Raw genomic sequence first — 22,163 nt, 5'->3', positions numbered from 1 at the left:
GATTACAGGCACATGCCACCACACCTGGCTAATTTTTGTATTTTTTAGTAGAGACATGGTTTTACCATGTTGTCCAAGCTCGTCTCAAACTCCTGACCTCGTGATCCACCCGCCTCAGCCTCCCAAAGCGCTGAGATTATAGGCATGAGCCACCACGCCCAGCCACATGAGATCTTTAAAAGCAGAGTTTCTCAGGTCAGTAAGCAGAAGGCAAGGTATAAAGATTCTACTGAAGGATGAAAAGGGCTTGACATTCTGAGGCTGGCCTTGAAGGTGGAGGGGGCAGGCGGGGCGCGGTGGCTCACACCTGTAATCCCAGCACTTTGAGAGGCCGAGGTGGGTGGATCATGGGGTCAAGAGATCCAGACCATCCTGGTCAACATGGTGAAACCCCGTCTCTACTAAAAATACAAAAAATTAGCTGGGCACAGTGGCGCATGCCTGTAATCCCAGCTACTCAGGAGGCTGAGGCAGGAGAATTGCCTGAACCCAGGAGGCGGAGGTGGCAGTGAGCTGAGATCGCGCCATTGCACTCAAGCCTGGGTAACAAGAGTGAAACTCCGTCTCAAAAAAAAAAAAAAAAAAAAAAGAAGGTGGAGGGGGCCGTGTAAGGGCCAGAAAGCTACTTCAAGGAGCTGAGATCAACTTCTGACTGACAGCCAGCAAGGAAACAGGAACCTTAGTCCTGGAACCACAAGGAACTGAATTCTGCCAACAACCTGGATGATCCTGGAAGTGGACTCTTCTCAAGAGCCTGCAGAGAAGAGCCCAGTCTGGCCAATACTTTGTGAGGCCCTAAGCAGAGAACCTAGCTGGGGCTACCCAGACTTCTCAACCTATAGGATCACAAACCACTAGATTGGTGTTTTTTAAGCCACTTGATTTGTTAGACAGCAATAGAAAACAAACACCCGTGTTATCTTACAGACACTTCACAACTGTCCAAGATGGAAGATTCCTGTCCCCATTGTACAGATGAGAAACAAGACATGTGAGGTAAAGGATTTTGCCATAGGCCACCCAGAAAGCACTGCAGCTGAGATTCAAACTCTGGGCTTTCTCTTTCTGGGGCCTGAACTGTTTCCATGTCACCAGATGGCTTCATAAAGAGGTATGTGAGCAGCTGGGAATTTGTTTGACATCTGGGGCCTGATTAGGTGGGCAGGGACCATGATGTCGCAGGTCACATGCAGGGAATGGAGCGTGGGTTTTGGATTCTGCTCGTCTCTGTCCTGGGGCTGCGAGTGTCTGAGCCCATGTGTATCTGAGGACTGCGGGGGGTCGAGGGTGATGATGGGAGAGTCTGTGAGTGTGAGCCTGCAGAGTGTTCTCACTGTGCCTGAGTCTGAGGGTGTCAGTGCATCAGTCAGGATGCACCACGCTGGGAGGGATGGAGTCTGTGTGGCTGTGTCTTAGCGTGTGTGTGCTATTTAAGTGTGTCCAAGGGTGACGGTGTGTGCATCTGGCCGTGTCAGAGTGTTTGACAGTGCTGAGGTGGTCACGGGGGAGGCGACACAGAGTGTGTGCTGGGTCTGACTTGTGTGTTCATCTGAGTGTGTGAGTGTGTGTATGAATTCTGCGGTGTCTGTGGGTAAGTGTGAATGCGTGAGACTGTATGCCTATCTGAACTTTTCTGGGGTTTTGTGGCATCCGAGAGTCTCCCCATGTGGGAGGCCGGGCACCAGAGGTGTCCTGCTTACCTCTCTGAGCGTGTCTGCAGGTGTCTGCGTGAGTCTGCATGTGTCCGTGGACGTGTCTGTCCCCGCGTGTGTGAGGGGGTGGGCCTGTGGGTGTATCTGTACGGGTGTTTGCGGGGCATGTTGCAGAGTCAATGTGTAGGTGTAGGTGCCTGTTTGAGCTTCTCTGTGGGTGCAGGTATGAAGCTGAGGGTCTCTGTGTGGGAGGCCGAGTGCCAACCGGCCTGGGAGGGACCCTCTGAGGGCGTCCCTTCCGATCGCGCCCGTGTTTCAGGGTGAGGCCTGTCTGGGTGGCGGACTGGACGCCGGCCTCTGCGCGAGTCCGCAGGCTGAGGGTGAGGGCCGCGGCGGGGTCGGGGGACGGCCCTCGGACCAGGGCCCAGCCAACTACGCCCCGTGCCTGCCTCCCAGCGCAGACCTGCCGGGCCGGGGACAGCGAAGAGGGGCCACAGCCGGCACCTTTCCGGCTCCCACGCCCCGCGGCGGCGCCCCCTCCCCCGGCTGCGCGGATTGGCTGCGGCGCCGCTCCGAGCCCGCCCCGCGCGGCCGGCGAGGGGCGCCGCGGGCCAGATCGCGCTGCGCCGCCACCGCCGCCGCCACAGCCGCCGCCGCCCGGAGCACAGCGCGCCTCGGGCTCCGCGCGCCGCCAGCTCCTGGCCCGCCAGCCGGCCCCGCCGCGCCCGCCAGCCCCACAGCGGAGCCCCGGCCCGGTCCCGGGCCGCCGCCACCACGCCTCGCGCCGTACTCCGCGTCAAGAATGGGGCGGCCAAGCTGCCCAAGCCGCCCGCCGCCGCCGCCGCCGGCGCGGCCGAGGCGCCCGGCGCCGGCGCGGGCATGGAGCGCTCGCAGAGCCGCCTCAGTCTGTCAGCCTCCTTCGAGGCGCTAGCCATCTACTTCCCGTGCATGAACTCCTTCGACGACGAGGACGCAGGTAAGCGTGCGGCCCGCCCCCAGACCCCGGGATCCAGGTCCCAAGGCCCCCTCCCCGACTCGTGCGCCCTTAGAGGTGGCCACGCTCTCCTCCCCACCCCCAACCGCCTGGGAAGGCGCCTCTAGGGTCTCCTTCGGCACTCACGGGACCCCAGGGTCTCCAGGATGCGCTGTCTTTTGGCCTTCTCCTCCAGGCACCCCGAGATCGTCTGCATTCACCTTTCCCGCAGGTGGGCCCTTTGGGTCGCCGGGACCCAGCTCTGCCTCCTTACCTGTGCCTATTGGATGCCCCCTGCCTCGTCCCTGGATCCGACCTGCCACCCTCCCTGAGTCTCCTGAATGTGCCCGCTCTTCAAGCCCGGGGCTTTGGCTGTCCCACCCCTGGGGCTCCGACGCGCCCCCCCGCCATTGGAGGTAGCGCGCAGACCTTACCTCTCCATCTTTGTCTTGGCCGCATCCAGAGGATCTCTGCCCGGCGCCAGAGGCCTTGAGCGCCCCCATTTGTCTCTCCTTTCCTTCCCCCATGGGCTTGGTCTCCAGACTCCTGCTTCTTTTACGCCTGGGCAGATGGAGGGGAACCGGCTAGGTGACCGGCCTATCCTCCCCTCTCTTCCCGGAGAGAGGTGTAGGGCGGCGCCAACTCTACACTTGCGCGCCCGCTGGTGTGTGCCCCTGACCTCAGGTGCTCTTGTCCCTGGAGTCGCCTTTCTTGGTGGGCTGAAGCCAGCACCATCCAGCGGCTTGAACCTCCTCTTCCCAGGCCTGCGCACAACCTCAGCCAGAGGGAGGGGTGGGGAGCTGTAGGAAAACCTACTCTTTGGGGCTCTGGGACCCAGCAGAGGGAACATGAATGAGAGCTCCAGATTTGGTTCTGGAACGAGGAAGGGAATCCATCAACAGGTGGGGTAGCTAGAGGGTTTGGGTCAGAGCTCCCCAAAGAATGCCAGATTGGGAATCAGAATCAGGTTCCAGTCTTCATTCTCTACTCATTAGCTGTGACCTTGGGCAAGTCATGCCACCCCTGAGTCTGGATTTCCTCATCTCTGAAATGGGGATCGTTGTATAGATGCAAGGTGTATGTATAGTGTGAGGGTGTTCAGTGTTTTGTGAGCTGAAAAATCCAAGAGTATTTGAATTCAATGAGGGGACAAAACAGAGGAGTGTATGTGCTGGAGGAGCAAAATGGTTTCATGGGCACTTTCAAATCTCTGAAGAAAACATGGTCTGTCTCTCCCAAAGTACATGTATGCACCATCCACAAAACGTAGCCTATGGTTTTAGGAAGTTCTTGGGCCCAGGTTTAGACTTAAGTGTTTGGGGACCCTTGTCTGGTCAAACTGGCCACCAGGGTTCCAGCATGGGATGAAGTGGTGCTCATGTCTTCCTGCCCGTTCTCCGGAAGAATTTGTTGGCTGGTAAATGAATGGGGATAGGTGAGGCAGATCCCTAATAGACCTGGCTTTCTATTGACCTGGAGCTGGGGGTGGGGGTAAGGGTAAAAATGGTTATGGCAGAGACATTTTACCATTTTTACAATCACCATTTTACAGGGAAAAAAAAACAGAGGCTCAGAGGTTTAACTTCCCCCTTGATGTAGCTGAGGGAGGTTGTATTATTATTCTGGGCAAGGCAGGGTGGGAAGGAGTAGGGGGCTCCCTAACACTGTAGAGTGGTCAGCAGGCCACGTGGGTCTCAAGAGCCAAGCTGGGCAGGAGCCTGTGTTTGTAGGAGCATCGGAAGGCAGGAACAGTTTGGTTTTTCTTCAAAGTCATGCTGTGTGTCATGAGTCAAACGCCTTGGTTATTGCAGGCTGCGGGCAACTTGCTCTGGTTTCACTTAAGTCAGAACAGATAACTTCATGTAGTATTAGTGATATTTTTAAAGGTCCACTCATATTTTTTTCCCAGTGGGCTTCCTGAAATTCTTTAGCGCTTCACTTGGAAGAGACCTAGAAATCATCTTGTCTATCCCCTTTTTGCCCCCAAATGGATGGGTGTGTGTGTGTATTTGTGTGAGTGTGTTTGTGTGTGTGTGACCGAAGCCCTGGAATTGAGGGGGGATGTGTATAATCCAAGGTCATCTAGCGAGGCAGTCACAGAGCTGAGACTAAAATCAGGTTTATGGTTCTCTTTCCAGTAAACCAGTAGCCCTCCCTCTGAAAGAGGATTTTTAAGAAATCCAGACCTCACCGTGTGGAAAATGGTTCCCAGGTGAGGAGGCTTGGGAGCGCTGCTGGCGGCCAAGAGTTTGGTTTGGGCATCTTGTGCTCACTCTAGGTTCTTGAGAGATGCTTCAAATTTGGGAGGGGGAGGGAGAAAGTCAACTTTCATTTCCGGAAGAATAATGAATGTCTGGTGAAAGTCGGAAGTAGGTAGCATTGTCTTGGTGCTTTATTTCTCTTGTTCCCCTTAAAGTCATTAATTTTCTCCTAAAAGACGCCTTTTGGATTTATTCTTTTAGAACAGCACTGCGATGAACTGATTTCTGAATGGTCTCTTCCATACTGGACACAGGCATGGCTCCACTTGCCTCTTCTCTCCTCCCTCCCCTGGCCCTCTTAATGCCTGTCTGTCTCTGCTGGCTCCGTCTCAGAAGTGTGTCCCCGACAGGCCTCCGGCTCATCTAGGAGCCTCCCCTTTGTTGCAGCTTCCAACTCATGTCGAATGCATCTTTTTCCAGTCAGACCGAGCTAGAGCTATCTTCAGCGTTTAGTTGCCACCCTTTTGCTAGTTTCCTGAGAAATGGTGTGAGAAGGAGGCTTTTTCTCATTAGCCTTAACTGGGGCAGAGCACATTCCTGATTTGGACTTGCGAGCCCTGGCCATTGGAGTGGGCACTTGAAGCTGCCCCTTCCTCAGCCACCCCTGGGCCCAGGATGCTGGTCCTTACTGGTTCGTAGAATTCCTGTCCAGGGGCATCTTCCTTCATGCACTTTGAACCTATTTCTTGCAATGCTTCTTTTGCCCTCTTTCACAAGGATGCCAGGGCTTTAGGGAAGCATGTCCCTAGGGGTGTTTTTGTGTCTGTTTTGTTGCCCAGCCTTGTTGGCACTGGGTTTGTAATTGAGGAGAAGTTAGATATGCGGTCTCAGTTTCGTATCTGTGAGGAAGAAGAAAAATAATAACATGGACTGCATAGGGTTAACATTTTACAAATGACTACCTTTGTGCAAGACATATTCTCAGGCATTTTAAATATATTAACTCATTCCTCATTGCAAGTTAATAAAACTGCTAACCTGTTAACACCCCCATTTTCAGATGAGAAAACTGAGGCACAGATATAGTAATTCCTTCAAGGTCACTCAGCCAGGAAGTGAAGGAGTGAAGCTTTGAACTTAGTTAAAAGCATCTATGCTTTTAATCAGCTGTTATGTATGCTGTTTGTGCTGTGCAAAGGTCTTAGTACAGAGAAAGAGTTGTTTCTGAACGTGACCGTAGAAAAGAATCTGTGGGTTTAGGGAGTGGAGAAGGCTGATTCTCAAAATATTAGCTTTATAATTTTAACAGACTAATTTTACTGCATCGTTATAATTGTTAAGGTAGAGCCGGGGCCTTCCTTCTTTGAAGTGGCTTAACCATAGGGATTTAGGGGACTTGCCTGCCAATCAAGAGGTTAGGGAGGATTTCAGCCACTGTTTTCCTGTTCTTCCTGACCACTTCATTTGCAGCAGTCACATCTACAGTCCCAGCCCTGACACTCTGCCTTGGAGCCTAGCTGGGGAGCCAGGGTGTCTCTAGTTACCAGCAGATGCCAAAGGGGGTTGTTACATCAGGGTCTGGAATTGAGCATGGTGTTCCTGAGCCTGTCCACGTGGTTTCAGCGTCCAGTTCTCCCCCTCCCACCCAAGAGAAGGGCGGAGAAGCTGGAGCAGCCAGCTCTGATTTGCCCATAGGATGGAAGCTTCGATCCAGTGCAGGGAGGAAGTTGCCATGGCAACAACAGCCAGCTACCGGTCCCTCTCCTAGCGGTTTGGGCCACATCTCTGGGCTGGAAAGCCCTTCCTGGCACCACCCTCTTCCGCTCAGACCAAGTCTGTTGGGCTGGGGTGGGGTGGGATAGTGGAAGGGACCCAAAAACTAGTACCACAGCACCCCCCTCCCCATTTTTGGACAGAGGAGAAATGTAGGGGGTGGTCTGAGTACTTCTGGGTTGTGAGGCAGCAATACCCATTATCCTGCCAGACAGATCCTGGCAGGGAGAATCAGAGTTCCAATTCCTCCCTGCACCCCCAGCGACCTGGAATGACCTCACTGGAGTTCTCCCCCTCCCCCTTTATTCCACTTGGCAGAGTTTTCTTTCCCAGACCAAGTGCTAACTTTTGTCCTTGAAATTTGACCTGAGCTTTTTCTGGGAAACAATTTGTCCTGCTGTCTCACCCCTTCCCTCTAAGATGGTGGGAATGAATCCTTCAGCCCTAGAAGGAGGCTGGCTGGGTGGGTCAGGGAGGAGGCCTTAAAATATCCTTCATGATCAGGACCACGTGCAGGCATGAGGTTGAGGCTTTGAAGCCTCCACTCCCACCCTAACCCTCCAGGGCAGGACACTTCCTCTCCCTCTTCTTCCTCACCACACCCCGATTCCCATTTTCTTAATGTTTTTAGAGCTGGGCAGGACTCTTCTAGATTTGGATAACTGAAGCATGATGGAGAATTGAACCAGTTGTTCCCATAGTTCAAGTTGAGGGGTGGGGTGAGAATGTGGACACAAACTACTTTATATAAATAAATATACCTCTGCCTCCCAGGCTCACGTGATCCTCTTACTTCAGCCTCGCAAGTAGCTGGGACTAGAGGCATGCACCACCACACCTGGCTAATTATTGTATTTTTTTTTTGTAGCGATGGGGTTTCACCACGTTGCCCAGGCTGGTCTCAAACTCCTGAACTCAATGATCCTCCCGGCTTGGCCTCCCAAAGTGCTAGGGTTACAGGCATGAGCCACCACGCCCAGCCCAAACCACTTTGTTTTAATCAAATTATCCTGAAAGAATGATCTTAGAAAAATTAGGTACATGAGGAGTCACCCTTACTCCATTATACAGATCATTGGTCTGCAGGTCGGCTCTGGTGCTATCGGAGTTTTTTCTTTATCTTCTCTCTCCCTTAGGCACCTGCTTCTCCATCCCCAAGCTCCCAGACTCCTGGCTCAAGCTTCCTGGGTTTGCAGCTGCCATAGGCCCACCTGGTTCTGTTTGGTGGGAATGGAAAGAGAGGTCCATCTACCTTGTTTCCTTTTCAGGATGCAACTCTGCCTTCCTCCTTCCTACCCCCTAGAACCAGAGGCAGAGCCAATTCTAACTGAAGGCTGAGTGAGGGTGCAGGCAGAGGTACAGAGGAGAGCGAGAATAGAAGGAAGACTTCACCCTCAGCCAACCCTCTCGCCTGCCTCAGGGACTTCTTTCTACTCTACTTTGCCTCCTCTGTGTCTTTTCATTATGGCCCTAACAACCATCGTTTCAGCATGCCTTTTAAAAATTGCTGGAAAGGTGCCACTTTGGTGAATGTGCTCAAAAGGGTGCAGCATCTCCCTGACTATAAACCTTCCCCAATTCCATGATCTATGTCAGTTCCACTGCCTCTATGTACTAGAAAGATAACTGGGCTTGGATTTGAATCCACTCTGGCTCTGTGACCTCAAGCAAGTCTCTTAACCTTCCTGAGCCTCATCTGGAAAAAAAGGGTTAATTATTTTTGTTCAAGCATCTCTCAGGATTATAAAAATAAAATGATTGATGGGCTTGCTTGGACATGCTCAGTGCTTTCTGTGATCTCACTGAATCCTATGGCAACCTGAAGGGGTAGCTGCTGTTGCAGATGTACCCATTTTGCAGATGAGGAAAGCCAGGCAGCTCAGAGCAGTTGAATTAATGACTTTCTCAGGCCATAGGGTGGCAATTCAAACCTAGTTGTGTTTGACTCTAGGCCATCTTCTGCTTTTGTGCATGAAATGAGATCCTGGGTGGGACAGGACTGTGTAAGCTCCTGGGGATGTGCTTTTGCTGTTCGAACAGCAGGTGACAAAGGCCTGGGTGTGATGTTCTCTACTGGGGCCCACTACCCTGCTACAATCCGCCTGCCCATTGGAGTGCCTTCCTGGCCATCAGTTCCTGGATGATACCTGTCACAGTTGGTCCTCAGGTGGTGTGGCTGCCTGGCCTCCTTGAAGAATCCAGTTGTCTGCCCTGGCCCTGGGGGCCAAGCCATCACCTGCCTCTCCAGACTGATGTAGGCCAATGCTGGATTATATTTAACGCTGTGCTATTTCCACTTGACAGCTCCAGAGCTCCATCCCCCCTCCCCTTTTCTTCTTCCTCCCCCCTCCCATTCTGATTCACTCGGAAACTGAGGAGGCTGATGTCAGCGCCTTATTCTTAGCCCCCGTAATTGTAACTGCATTTAGCAGTGCGCACTTCATTAACAGTTTCTGCGACGGGGGAGTGAGATGACGGTGTGGCCGGGCAGGGATGTGGATGGGAGTGGGGAGAGGGCAGCTGCTGCCAGGACCCTGGCCAGCTGCCTTCTCTGGATGGACCAGCTGGGCTGCTTCCAGATCTGGCTTTCCAAGACTTCCAGTCTTGGAAGGACCCTTGGAGAGCATCTAACCCATTTCCTTATTAAGCAAGGAGGGAAACTAAGGCTCAGAGAGGCAGACTGGCTTGCCAAGGTCACATGTTAAGAATCCAGAACTCTGACCTTTGAGTCCACTTTTTCTTTTCTGGTATTTATTCATTCAGCTAGTATTTAATTAGCTTCTCAGGGTTAAACAATGTTCTAGGTGCTAGGATTCTAGCGATATATTGAGGAACAAGTCAGACATGGTTTCTGCTCTCAGGGAGTTATATTGTAGGGTGGGGAAAACAGACAATAAGTAGATAACCAATTAAATAAACAATTTCAGGTTCTGTTAAGTGGGATGAAAATGGAATGATGATGGGATAGGAGATAATGTTAAGAAAGGTAGTCAGGGAAGGCTAAGGAGGTGACATTTGAGATAAAGCCTAAATGACAAAGAGCCAGCAATGGGAATATGAGGAAGAAGAGTGTTCCAGGCAAAGGAAATAGCTGTGCAAAGGCCCTGAGGTCAGTGCAAGTTTGAGTTTTAGGGAATAGAAAGGAGACCAGTGTGGTTAGATAGATCAGAGAAGGCAAATTATCCCAACCTTGTAGATGATAAAGATTATCCAATGTGGGAACCGAGGTCCAAAGAAGGAAAAGAAAAGGCCCCCAGGTGGGTGAAGTTAGAGAGAGGCCAAAAACTCATGCCTTCTGAATCCCTGTCTTTTATGTTCCTTAGGCACAGATGCCTGTGCCTTTATTTTTATTTTTATTTTATTGCATTTTAGGTTTTGGGGTACATGTGCAGAGAGATGCCTGTGCCTTTAAATGCATGATGTGTCTTCCTTTCACATTGTAGCTGGAAGGCACTGTGGAGTCCAGGCTGGATTCTTTATGCTCACCCTGCCTGCCTCTGCCCCTCTTCGAATCTCACCTGACCAGGCTGATGTAGGTGTGAGAGACCCTGGTGTCCATCCATGGATGGACAGAAAGAACACGGCTTTGGAATCTGGCAGATCTGAATTTTCATCTTGACTGCCACTTGTAAATTGTATGACTATGGGCAAGTTGCTTCAACCCTCTGGGGTTCAATGTCTTCATCTGTAAAATGGGGCATAATAATAGTAAATACTTCAGAGGGTTCTAGTGAGGAGTAAATGACGTCAAGCACAAACACACCTAGTGCAGAGCTGGATGCGTAGAATAAGGTGTTCTTTGCTATGAGGATTAATGAATGAGAGTGTGTGTTTAACCCTTGCACAAAGTAGGTTCCCAGTCATTGATAGTGGCTGCAGTTGTCACAGTGGGTGTGTTGTCAGTTTTAATGGGTTAGAGCAGGGCCGCCAAACTTGAGTGAGCCTCAGAATCCTCTGGAGGGCTTTTTAACACAGACTGCTGGACCCATTCAGAGTCTCTCATTTAGTTTGGGGGTGGGGTGGGACTTGAGAATCTCATTGCTAACAGGTTCCCAGATGATGCAAATACAGATGCTACTGATCCAGGGACCCTACCTTGAGAACCACTGGGTTGGAGGAAAAGGATGGAGAGAACTGAAGGGGTCTTGACAACATGGGATGTCTCCTGGCTCCCGATGTCTTAGATGCTTGTACATTGGGTACCAAATTCAGTCCCGGGTATGATCTTCAGGCCCTCTTGCTTTGTCACAGAGTCTGTGATCCAAATGAGTCTCAGCTGCTGCCTATCTTGTGCCGGGTTTAACACATAGGCCCTCAAAAAGCCTCTAGGAAGGCATTTGTACAAATGATAAATGCGTCAAAATGAGCAATGCATCAGGCCATATCATTTCATGGGATATTGGACCCAGGCAGCTCTGGGAATTCTGAGGATTCAGGTCTAGCTCCTTTTTTGTCTGGAGAGAACAGGACACGGTCCCTTTTCTGCATTGGGAAGAGGGAGGGCTATGTGTTAAAACCAGGAAGTTCATTTGAGGACAGGCCTTTACTGGGAAGAAGTAAATCAAAAGAATCATCGATGTAAAGGGGGCAAAGTGCTGGGAAATGCTACTGAGGGAGTTTACTGAGTCAATTTATTTAGAGGTTTCTAAGAAAGGGGTCGCTGGTAATTTTCTAGGGAAGATTGGGATCTAGCTCAGGTTGGAGGCAGGAGACTAACCTTACGATGTGATGAGATTCTCACTCAGCCCATACAACTCAGAATCTGAAGACAAAGGCACTTAAAAATAGTTTCCAGGTGGGACTTGTCCTAAACTGATGGGAAATACGGTCTGTGAGGGGTGGCTTGGGCTAGCAAAGATGAGTAGACTTGGGAGGCCCAAAGACCTGGGTTTGTGTCTCTGGCCCTTTCTAGCTGTGCATCATGACTGTGGTATGTAACTTATCTAGGCTTCAGCCTGTCCTGTGCAAGATGGAATTAGAGATACCTTGTGAGAATTCTAGAGAATGTATGTACAACACATAGAAGGCATCCAAGAGATGGAAGCTGCTGCCTTTCCTGTTTCTGTAGACTTCCTGAAAGTGATGCGATATACACATCTGGGTGGAGGAAGGGTGGGATGGGGCAGCGCATAGCTGGCATTGGGCCTCCTCGCTCTGCTGTAGGTATGTGGTATTCACTGTGTGCACAGTGGGGCCCGAAAGGCTGCATTAGGAGTAAGGAGAGAAGGACTTCGTTCATCACTGAGTCTCAGTGTCTCCTACACCCACTTTCCTTTGTCTCTTTGGGCCTCAGTATCCCTGTCTGCAGAGTGAGAGTCTGGTGGGCTTAGTTTAGGTATACCTATAGTCTCCCAGAGAAGGGAGGACACTTGTCCAGGCCCCCCAGCAACTCCTTTGTCTCTCCGGACTCTGCGGTAGCCCCTATATGGTTATTTTTCATCCTGCGACTGCCCCTTCCTGCCAGTTTCTCTCTAGCTGATCTTTGGTTGATTGGTCCTTAGATAATTTTTAAAGTAGTATTCTTTTTGGATCACGTAATATATGCAGATGCTACAACATTTTAAACACATAAAAAATATCCAGTGGCAAGTGTCCTGGGCACCTCTGTCTTCTGATCCTCCTGCTCTGTCCCTGGTACAAGCGCTGTTGTCAGCTTTTGCAAGGCTTTATGCTATGTAGGTGCATAGTAAAAAAGCTGAACAGCACCAGAGGACATCCAAGGAAATGACATCTCCCTCACACTCAGCTATCCAGTCCCACTCCCACAAGCCACCATCACACTCTTTTAGACTACCATTTTTTTTCTTATTTTCCTGTTTTCAAATTCTTATTAAGCACTTATGGCGGTGCCCATTCCCTGTGCCAGGCACTGTGAGAGTTCCAGAGAAGTTGGGTTGTACTAGGCAGTATAGCATGGTGGACATAACAAGCTTCACAGCCAGATAACCTGGGTTTCAATCTTGACTCTGCCGCTTATTGGCTTTGTGACTCTGAGCAAGTTACTTAACCTCCCTGAGTCTATTTCCTTATCTGTAAAGTGGGCTTATAATGGCCCCTTCCTGCCTCAAAGGTGTCAAGAGGATTAGATGAATAAATATTTGTAGAGAGCCTGGGACACAGTAAAAGTATGTTAAGAGTGTTAGCTGTCATTATTTTAGCTAAAAGTCCTCTGAGATCATCTACTGTGGCTCTCTTAGTTGAGACCCAGAGAGCAATCTCAGTTGGCCTGAAGCCTCAAGCAGGCCTATGACACTGATGTTTCTGGACACACACCTCAGGGCCTCTCCGCCTACCCTGAGGTACCCCAAATGACCATCATAGACCCCATGGCACCTGACGCCTCAAGTCTTCTCCCTTCATCTCCCGCACTCAGTGTCCCTAGTAAATGCCACCTGGAGTCACCCTGAGAGTGGGTGGAAAGATGTGTCACTAACTGGGTCCTCTAATGAAAATTAATTAGTTCCTCAGCAAATGTCTTGAGAAACATCTTTCATCAGCATGGGCCCAACACCAAGACTGGACCAGGTGCCTCTGGGGCCCACCCAAGCCTGGGCCAAGCCACCCCCAAGCCATCTGGCCTCAGGAAGCTACCATTTGTGCCCAGCTTCTACTGGGCATGCTAAGTCTTAGCAGAGGGACTCCCAAACTGGGCGGCTGGGCTCTGAAGGGAGTCAGGTGTGTGCCTCTAGCAAGAGAGAATGTTTTTTTTTTTTTTTTCTGAGATGGAGTCTCACTCTGTCGCCCAGGCTGGAGTGCAATGGCATGATCTCAGGTCACTGTAACCTGGGCCTCCTGGGTTCATGCAATTCTTCTGCCTCAGCCTCCTGAGTAGCTGGGACTACAGGTGCACACCACCACACCGGGTAATTTTTGTATTTTTAGTAGAGATATGGAGTTTCGCCATGTTGGCCAGGCTGGTCTCAAACTCCTGACCTCAGGTGATCCACCTGCCTCAGCCTCCCAAAATGCTGGGATTACAGGTGTGAGCCACCACGTCCAGCTCAAGGGAGAATTTAACATGTACCTTCTTCTCTGGACCCTTCCCAGAAGTTGCTTGAATTTGTAAAGAATACAGAAAAATGGGAGAACTCTTCATTCCTGTTCCTACAGTCTTAGCCTGAGACATGGATTTTTGTGAGTGATAGACTGTGGGAGTGCTGGTAGGTGAAACCTGCATGAGAGTAAAAGGGAGATGCAGCATGGGGCAGGGACAGAAGTAGCCAGACCTGGGCAATCGGCTGCAGTCTAACCTCAGCCAGATCCTGGGGAGCTCTGGAGAATGGATGGCATGGCAGAGTTGACTAGCCTGAGGTACTCCTATAGCAGGGTAGTCCCCCAAGGGCATAACTGTTGGGGCAAGGCAGCTCCTATGAGCTAAGGGCAGTTGTCCAAACATGGGGCAGTTGTGAGCTGGCACCAGCAGATACTTATGGCAGCTGAGTGATGGGGGCCCTGCTTGGCACGGGGGATCTGGCCAGGACACCAGTAGGGTCCACTCACCTACTGTCTGGGAACCCCTGACTAAAGAGTGAGGAGAGTGGGTGTGCCCAGCTCTGTGCTGAGTAATGTCCAACCCTTACTTCAGGTCACCCTCTCCATGGTCCACAAGGTGGGCACAGTCATTACATTAGGCCATTTGGAGAAATGGAGCCTCTGGATAGACTTCTGACTTGGCCAAGGTCACACAACTAGTGAGGGACAGGACAGGGCTTCAAACACAGGCCTTTTTCAACACTGTGTTCTTTCCAGCATTCTGTACTGTAGTCAATGTTTGTCATGAACGTATGTGTGGATTTGTGCTTCTTCGTGGGCCTCTTTCCGTCTTTGGAGGGTGTCTGTCCTGACTTTCTACTTTGTACCTTGCAAACATAAAGCTTTGTGTCTGACACTGCATTTTAATACATTTGAGCCCACGTGATCCTCATGGAAAGTTGGCCCTGTATCCAGAGAGGTGGGCAGAAGCCCTACTAGGCAGCCTGAGGTGAAAGCCAAAGGGGTAGTTGATTTGTCAGGGGATGAGCCCTGGATTTGTCATAAGGAAACCTGGGTTTGAGATCTCATTTCTGCCAGTTTGCCAACTGGGCAAGTCATTCTCCTCTTTGAACTCTGATTTCTTCATTAGATGAACAGGTTCACAGCTATAAGCAGCAGGTAACCTACGGGTGTTTTAGTGATACTGCATATGTCAAAGATACATGGCAAGGCTCTGACTGGGGAATGCAGGAGGGGTCTCAAACCAAGGCTGACCTCTGCCTTTGCTGAGAAGACAATGTGTGTGCAGGGAACAGCTTTGAATTAGGGCTCATCTGTAAAATGGGCATGATGATACCCTGCTGTCCTAGTTTAGTTTTTCCCAGAAGCAGAGCCTGACACAAGGAATCAAGTATAAGTATTAGGGCAAACCACCTGAAACTGCCATTTTTATTAGTGGAAACAGTCTAATAGAATTTTACATGCTTCATATGGTTCACAAAGATGCTGGATGAAACCCCTGGATGGGAGTGAGAAAGTGGGGCAGAGAAAGAAGTCAGGAGACTGTGTGTTATCAGGCAGGTTACCCCCAAGCGAGGGCAACTGGAGTTTAGTCTTGATGGGGACTTCTGGGGAGACAGTGTAGCACAGAACTCAGCAAGCTGCTTCTGTAAAGGGCCAGACAGTAGATATTTTAGTCTTTGCAGGCAGTACGGTCTCTGTTGCAACTGCTCAATCATGAAGTTGTAGTGAGAAAGCAGCCTCAGACAATATGTCAATGAATAGGTGAGCTGTATTCTGATAAAACTTTATTTATAAAAACAGACAGCAAGATGGATTTAGTCTGAGGCCCATAGTTTGCAGACTCCTGGGGTAGAACGTGCACTTTAGTTATCCCACCCAGGAATGAAGGAGCTGGGGTATTTATACAGCAGTTCCCATTAGTCATTGGTTAATAGCTGCTAGGGCGGATCAGAGAGTTGGTTATTGCCTGCTTTTTTCCAGCTTGCCACGGATGGTAGCCCTCAGGCAGAGAAATGCGGGTACTGGCAATAGGAGACTAGGCCAGGACAAGGGGTTATGAGGTGAGGAGTGACAGCATTGCTCATTGCAGCTCAGGGTCATGGCTTATTCGGAGAACATACTAGAAAGGCACAAGATGACCACCAAAAACAAATGTATAGAGCCAGATTTCTAGCTCTTCCAAGCATTTGTTACTTCTAGGCAAAAACCAGCTTCTTCATATTTGACAGTCTTGTTTGAGTTCTCTCCCTCCATGCCTATACTTGGGCCATTTTCTCAGCTGGGACACCTGATGTCTCCTTCTCTGGGCTCCAGGGTCACCTTCTCCAGGAAGCATACCCCTCTTCTCTAGGGTGGAGGTGACCATTCCTGGAAGTCCCTGTGGTGCTTTGCTTTCTCCCTCTCCAGTGCATGCACAGCCTGGCTTTTCACTTGTTTACTGTCACACTGTGAGCCCCTGCAGGTCAGGGACTGTGTGATTCCCATCTGCATCCCACCTAGGGGACACTGATTTGGGAAAGGCAGAGTTGAATCCCAGGCCCCTCCCTTCCCCACTCTGTTTCCTTCTTTCTTCCTCCAATGGTTGCTCATGGCCAAGGCCTGTTCTGGTGACCTAAGGCAATCCAGTCTTTGTGTTCTGGTTCCTGGGGTATGGGGAGGTGTTGGACATTACACAGCTTGAAGGAGCGACTAATAATCTGATCGCCCCTGTAGTAAGAGTCATATAAGACAAGTACAGGGTGCTGGGAAAGGCCATAGCAGGGAGAACTTACATTTTGGGTGGGGGGCACAGGGAGGGTGGCAGCTCAGCTAAGACCTGAGGTGTGAGTAGCACTGGCCAAGTGAAGGCAGGGTGGGGTTAGGGGGAGTGAGACAGGATGCTGCAAACACAGACTTGATAATGATGGGAAGGGGGATGGAATCCTGGACTCTCTGTGCGGCTGTCTCTCTCCCTCCCGCTCCCCTCTCCCCACAGATGGAAATAACTATAATTGCTTCTGCATGACAGAATTATGGGTAGCTTTTGCTTTCTAGTTTGTGTGCTTTTTTTATATTTTCCAGATTTTCTACAATGGGCGTATTATGGTAAAAATTAAGGGCTTCAGAGTCTGGAGACCATACTCTCCTTAGCTGCTACGTGACCTGTACACATTATTTTTCACTTGGTGGTGCTTCTGTTTCTCTCTGTAAGAGGCAGATAAAGATAAGTAACATGGCTTACATGGCACCCCTTGTGTTCTGACACTTTACTTCCATTCACTCATTCGAGCCCCAAAACTACTCTGTGAGGTCATTTTGGGGGCTATCCCTATCTTATAGATGAGGAAACTGAGGCACAGAGACGTTAGGTAAGTTGTCCAAGATCACACAGGCTCCAAGGCAGGATTCCAGTCCAGCTATTTGGGCCCTGGAGCTTCACCACTTGGCTCCATTGCCTACCTCATGGGGTAGGGGTGAGAGGACACCTGTGAAGCCCTTAGCACAGTGCGTGCTGTATAGTTAGTACTCAGTAAATGTTAGCTCTGGTAAGTATTAGCAGCTATGCAATGGCCCTGGGGCAGGAATGGGTCATGGCCTTTTGAAAGCCCAGGGAAAGGGGTATGTGGTTGTTGTGGTAGCAGAACTGGATGATGGTAGGTTTTTAAAGGGGAGGCTCTTGGGCTTGAACTTAAGGTCAGTTGGAACCCCTCGTGGATTTTTAGCAGGGATGTGACAAACTCAGATTTGGGGTTTGCAAATCTTTAAAGACCTCTCTGGCCCGAGGCAGGGAGTGAAGCCAAGAGGCCCAGAGATGGCTCCCTTTGGTTATAATAGCTCTCTCCAGACAGATCTCACCATCTACCCCTGGTTCTCAGGCCAGGGTAGTGATATTTCCTGGTGTCTGGGCTGGCTGTGTGGGCCAGCACGCAAGAGACAAAAAAGCCAGCAGTGTGTCACCAGGCTGGTCTGGTGATTCTGGGAGGCTGGGAAGTGCCGGTTTGAAGGCAGGAACAAATTACTCTCCTGGAGACAAGGCCGGGCCAGTTCCTGCCGTGTTACATTATTAAATTTGTAATCTTCATTCTAATACTTTCCAGCAGTGAATAAGAACCAAATTTAAAATGCCGGCTTTACATTTTGGGAACGAAGCTCTTTGTCAAGAACTCGTGAAGCCTATAATTTCTCTCCAGAGGTAAATGTCTAAGTCTTCAAAAAAATTTAAAATAAAAAATTAAGGAAAACCACTTTTTAGTTAAAGGCTAAGTTTGAATGGTTGGTGACCTCAACCTTGGCCAGGATTTGGGAATTGGGTCCAAACGTCTTCAGCCCCAGAAAAGGCCCAGGCTAGGACGGGACCTCGATGCGACTCCTCAGTCTGAGCCTTGCCGGGGAGGAAAGCGGAAGAAGCTTTATGCCTACCTCACCCCCAGGTGGTTGGCACATTTATTGATTTGTGAAAGGTTTTGGTAAAAATTGGAGACTACAGTCCCCAAAGGAATCACCCCATATAAATCTCTTGTGAGTTTTCTCATGACCCGTTTGGTGGATATCAGACCTGGCTGGTGGTAGAATTGGATACTGTCTTGTTCCTGCCTTTATTTTCAGAGACAGGGTCTTACTCTGTCATCCAGGCTTGGAGTGCACTGGCTCAGTCGTGGCTCACTGAAGCCTCAAAGTCATGGGCTCAACTGATCCTCCTGCCTCAGCCTCCAAAAAAGCTAGGACTATAGGTACATGCCACTATGCTCAGCTAATTTTATTTTTTTGCAGAGACAGGGTCTTGCTATGTTGCTATGTTCAGGCTGGTCTAGAACTCTTGGACTGAAGTGACCCTCTCACCTTGGTCTCCCAGTACACTGGGATTACAAGTAGAAGCCACCTGTCTGGCCTTCATTTCTACCTTTAGACCAGGGCAAGGAGGGCCCTGATCTGGGGTCACCAGCATTACTGGGATATTCTCTGACCCTCCTCCAGCCAGGCCGCTGGCTTCATTCTTATTGAGTGAAGGGAATATTACTCACCTGGACTCTTCCTTCTAGGCTTGTTCTAGACATGGAGACCCTGAAATTCCTTGCCCAAATGGCCCTGAGTCAGCTTTCAGGGTGTGTCTAGACCCCTCTCTGGCTTCATTCTCCTGAGGGTGGATGCACCCATCACTAGTATCCTGGGGGTGGCCCTGAAGGTGCTGTTTGTGGAGGTGACAGCTAGCACAGATATCCAGAGTGGGCCCTCTGGATATGGGAGCAAAGGGAGAAAGGGTGGGCTATGGCTGAGGGCTGGCTCCCTCCCCACTCCACATTCATCTGTGGCACTAGGAGGATTCTAAATTTGAACTGTCCTGGCCTTGAAGGTCATTATGAAGACATATTTGTCAGAATGAAAGGATAGGACATATTTTATTTAATAGCCTGATTTATAACTTTTACGTATTTAGAAAAAGTATGAGGTCTTCCTTTTGTACTCCTGCCCTGGGCCCCATAATCTTGGAGGGGACTTTGCATCATTCTTAGAACTGAGAGTGAGCACAGCGCAGGGTGTCCCTTCCCCTCATGGTCCCATAACAAGGGCCCTGGTCCATGCACAACACTTATATGGCACCCTTATGCAAGTTAGAGGAAGGCACGTCTCTCCCTACCCTTACCCTGGTGGTAGGATTTTAAAAATGCTACCTCCTCTAGGAGGATGAATCAGAACAAGCTTCTCCTTTCTCCAGTGCCAGCAGGGTACACGGCTGGGCAAGGGACAACAGGCTGTACCTCTGCTTGTGCCCCTTCTCAGTCAGGCATTTTTGTGCAAGGAGCACTCTGTCCAGGAGTTCATCTGACCCCACAGACCTGAACCAGATCTGAAGGGAAAGTGCTGACACTCTGGTTTCCAGAGATAGCCATCAAGTCATTTTACATTAGTAATGATCATTTTCATTATGATAGTAATATTTATTGTTTCATGTGTGCCAGGTATTCTGAACACTTTACCTGGATTATCTTATTGCAACATCAGACTATGAGGGGTATACCATTGTCATACCCACTGTACAGGAGAGAAAACTAAAGCTCAGAAAGGACAGACCCATCTTTGGCCCAGGACCATTCATTAATAAGTTCAAACACAGACCTACCTGGTTCTTGAGTCTGTGAACCTACCCACCGCTCAGCACTGCCCTTGATCATATTTTACAGCATTCTTTATGCAGTCAACAAATATTCACTGACCTGCCCCAGTGTGCTGGGTACTTTAGCTATGGTGCTCAATAGGACCAGGACTCTCTCAGCCCAGGAGGAAAGACAAGCAGAGCAGGTAAGGGTGACTCCATTGAGCAGGGAGTGCTGAATACCATTTTGAAGGGTGAGAGGCTAAATACCAGACTGGATGTAGGGAAGGTGCCCCAGACCACTGGAGGTCCTTTGTAGTCAGGGAGGAGCTTCCTGAGGTTTATTTATATATTGGGAAGCAAAGTAGGTATGTTAGGGAGTGGATACAGGGAAGAAATGGAGCTAGGAAAGGGGATGAGTGGGACCAGGATCCGCTTCTTCTTGGAGATCCAAGTTATAGCATCATTGTCAGGCCTCTGGGGCCTCTGCTTAGAGGAGCAGGACTTAACATCCACCCCTACCACCATTTTTTTCAAAGTCAGAAAACTGATTGAGTGGAGGAGTCATTTGTGCATTTTGGGCAGGTCGAATTGGAACTCAGGCTCAGAGACAGCCGTGATCCAATCCCATTTCAGGGCTCCTTCCACACCTGGGACTGGGAGAGTCGCCATTTATGCTTTTAATTTTTAAAAACGGTATCATGCTTTCACGAGTTACAAATGCTTGTCCAGTTATGCTAGCTGGCATTTCCTGAGCATGTGCCATGTTCCAGATGCCGTGCTAGGATTTCACATATGTTACCTTATACAATCCTTGGAGCAAACCCCTAAGAAAGGTTCTGTTGCTATTCCCACTTTACAGATGAGGAAATTAAGTAATTCCCCCAAGGTGAGACAGCTAGCAAATGGCAGAGCTGGTTTCCTTGAGTCTAACATTCTCATAACACGGTATATGCTATGTGCACCCATGGTGGCAATTTTGGGAAGAAGCAGAGAAAGCACACAAAAAGAAAATAAAAATGTCTCAAATTCTATAATCCAAAACTAGACTGTTTCGCCGCTAGGTCTATTTCTCTCTAGGGTTGTGTGCGCATACACACACATATTTAAACCAAAGCAGGGTCATGCTGTGATACTAGTTTGTAAGCTGAAGCCACCATTTAAAAATCACCTTAAAAGGACCTTCACAGGCCGGTTTCCACAGGGACACTCTGATTTCTAGGATCAGGTCTAGCACTGTGTTCGACTCTTCTGTCAACAGACTTGGCAAGGCAGGTCTAGGGACAGGACAAGGCAGCTCACCCTAATAGCCTTGGTTCATTTTTGTCCCTGCTTTCTCCTCCCATTCTTATAGAAAATAAATAAATAAATTTGAAAACTGACAGACCTTCCCAGGATTTTATTCTATGCCTGGCCCTGCATTTAAATGCAAGAAGCAGAAGGCTTGTGAGCTATAAATAGACCAGTCCTCTTCTGAACAGTGGCGGGGAGAATTTGTAGGTTCTGTCTCCTTCCAACCTGGTGACCTGGATTACTTCCTTCCTGCAGTGGCTGCTTTCTTTGCTGCCTCCTCTGTCCATCCTTCATGGAGCAGAGCAAGTCCTCTCTGCATATATTCAGTGAGCACCTATACTGGGCCAGGCCCTGGGTGCTGGGCACAGGGACTTGAGTGAGACACTAGCATAGTCACAGCCTGGAGTGGCAGCAGGTAAATATAGACACAGACATCTGCAAGTAAGAATCATATCTGTTGTGGAACCCCAAAGAGGGGTCCCCAGCTCTGGGAATCAGGGGAGGCTTCCTGGAAGAGAGGATGCTGGAGTTGAAAACTCCAGGACAGAAGGAAGATGAAGGAGCCTGGGGAGGAGGTAGCCTGGGAGGAGGAGTCAGTGGGTCCATGGGTGTCATGCTTGGCACAATGCCTGGCCAGAGCATGCCTTCATTATTATTTAGGCAAATCATATATATATTTTTTTTTGAGAGTGTGTCCTGAGTTCCTTTAGTGGCTCTGTGGCTTCTGGAATCCAGTGATCGTGGGTAAGAAGGACACTTAGCATTTCACTAGTCCATGACTCTCAACATGCTCTGCATGTGCCTTTCATCCGCAGCCAGGATCCTATCCCCAACCCAGACCACTTAATTGAAAATCAGGTGTGCAGCCTGGAATCGTTGCTTCACAAGCTCCCAGGTGATTCTGCGATTCTGATGTTCAACCACATTTGGGATTTGCTGTGCTGATCCAGTGTCCCATCTGGGAACCACAGCTCAGTTCCCATCCCAGTCTCCCTGCTAGACAGGAGTTTATTCTTCCTTGGATGCCTCTAGCAACGGGAAAGAGAGCTTACAACCTCCCAGGGGCTCCCCGTTTGGTTGACAGGTAGCTTGACTGTGGGAAATCTTTCTTCCCACTGGGCCCATTAATCTTCAGATGTTGGGCTGGGCACAGTGGCTTATCTCATGCCTATAATCCCACCACTTTGGGAAGCTGAGGTAGCAGG

General features: G+C 49.8%; 1 protein-coding gene across 2 annotated transcripts in view; it reads left to right on the top strand.

The window, feature by feature from the left end:
• The first annotated feature begins 2,265 nt into the window (after positions 1 to 2,265).
• The window catches only part of RIMS4 (regulating synaptic membrane exocytosis 4), a 56,117-nt gene continuing 36,219 nt past the window's right edge, over positions 2,266 to 22,163 (top strand). For both annotated transcript variants that reach the window (XM_035298689.3, XM_035298688.3), the window contains exon 1: positions 2,266 to 2,628. In XM_035298689.3, coding sequence (XP_035154580.1) covers positions 2,532 to 2,628 — 97 coding nt within the window. In that variant the 5' untranslated portion in view covers positions 2,266 to 2,531. The remainder of the gene's footprint in view (positions 2,629 to 22,163) is intronic.

Source organism: Callithrix jacchus, chromosome 5 (assembly GCF_049354715.1).
Source record: "Callithrix jacchus isolate 240 chromosome 5, calJac240_pri, whole genome shotgun sequence".
Taxonomy (NCBI): domain Eukaryota; kingdom Metazoa; phylum Chordata; class Mammalia; order Primates; family Cebidae; genus Callithrix; species Callithrix jacchus.
The sequence above is the reverse complement of the archived record's forward strand: the minus strand, read 5'-3'. Positions and strand labels throughout refer to the sequence as shown.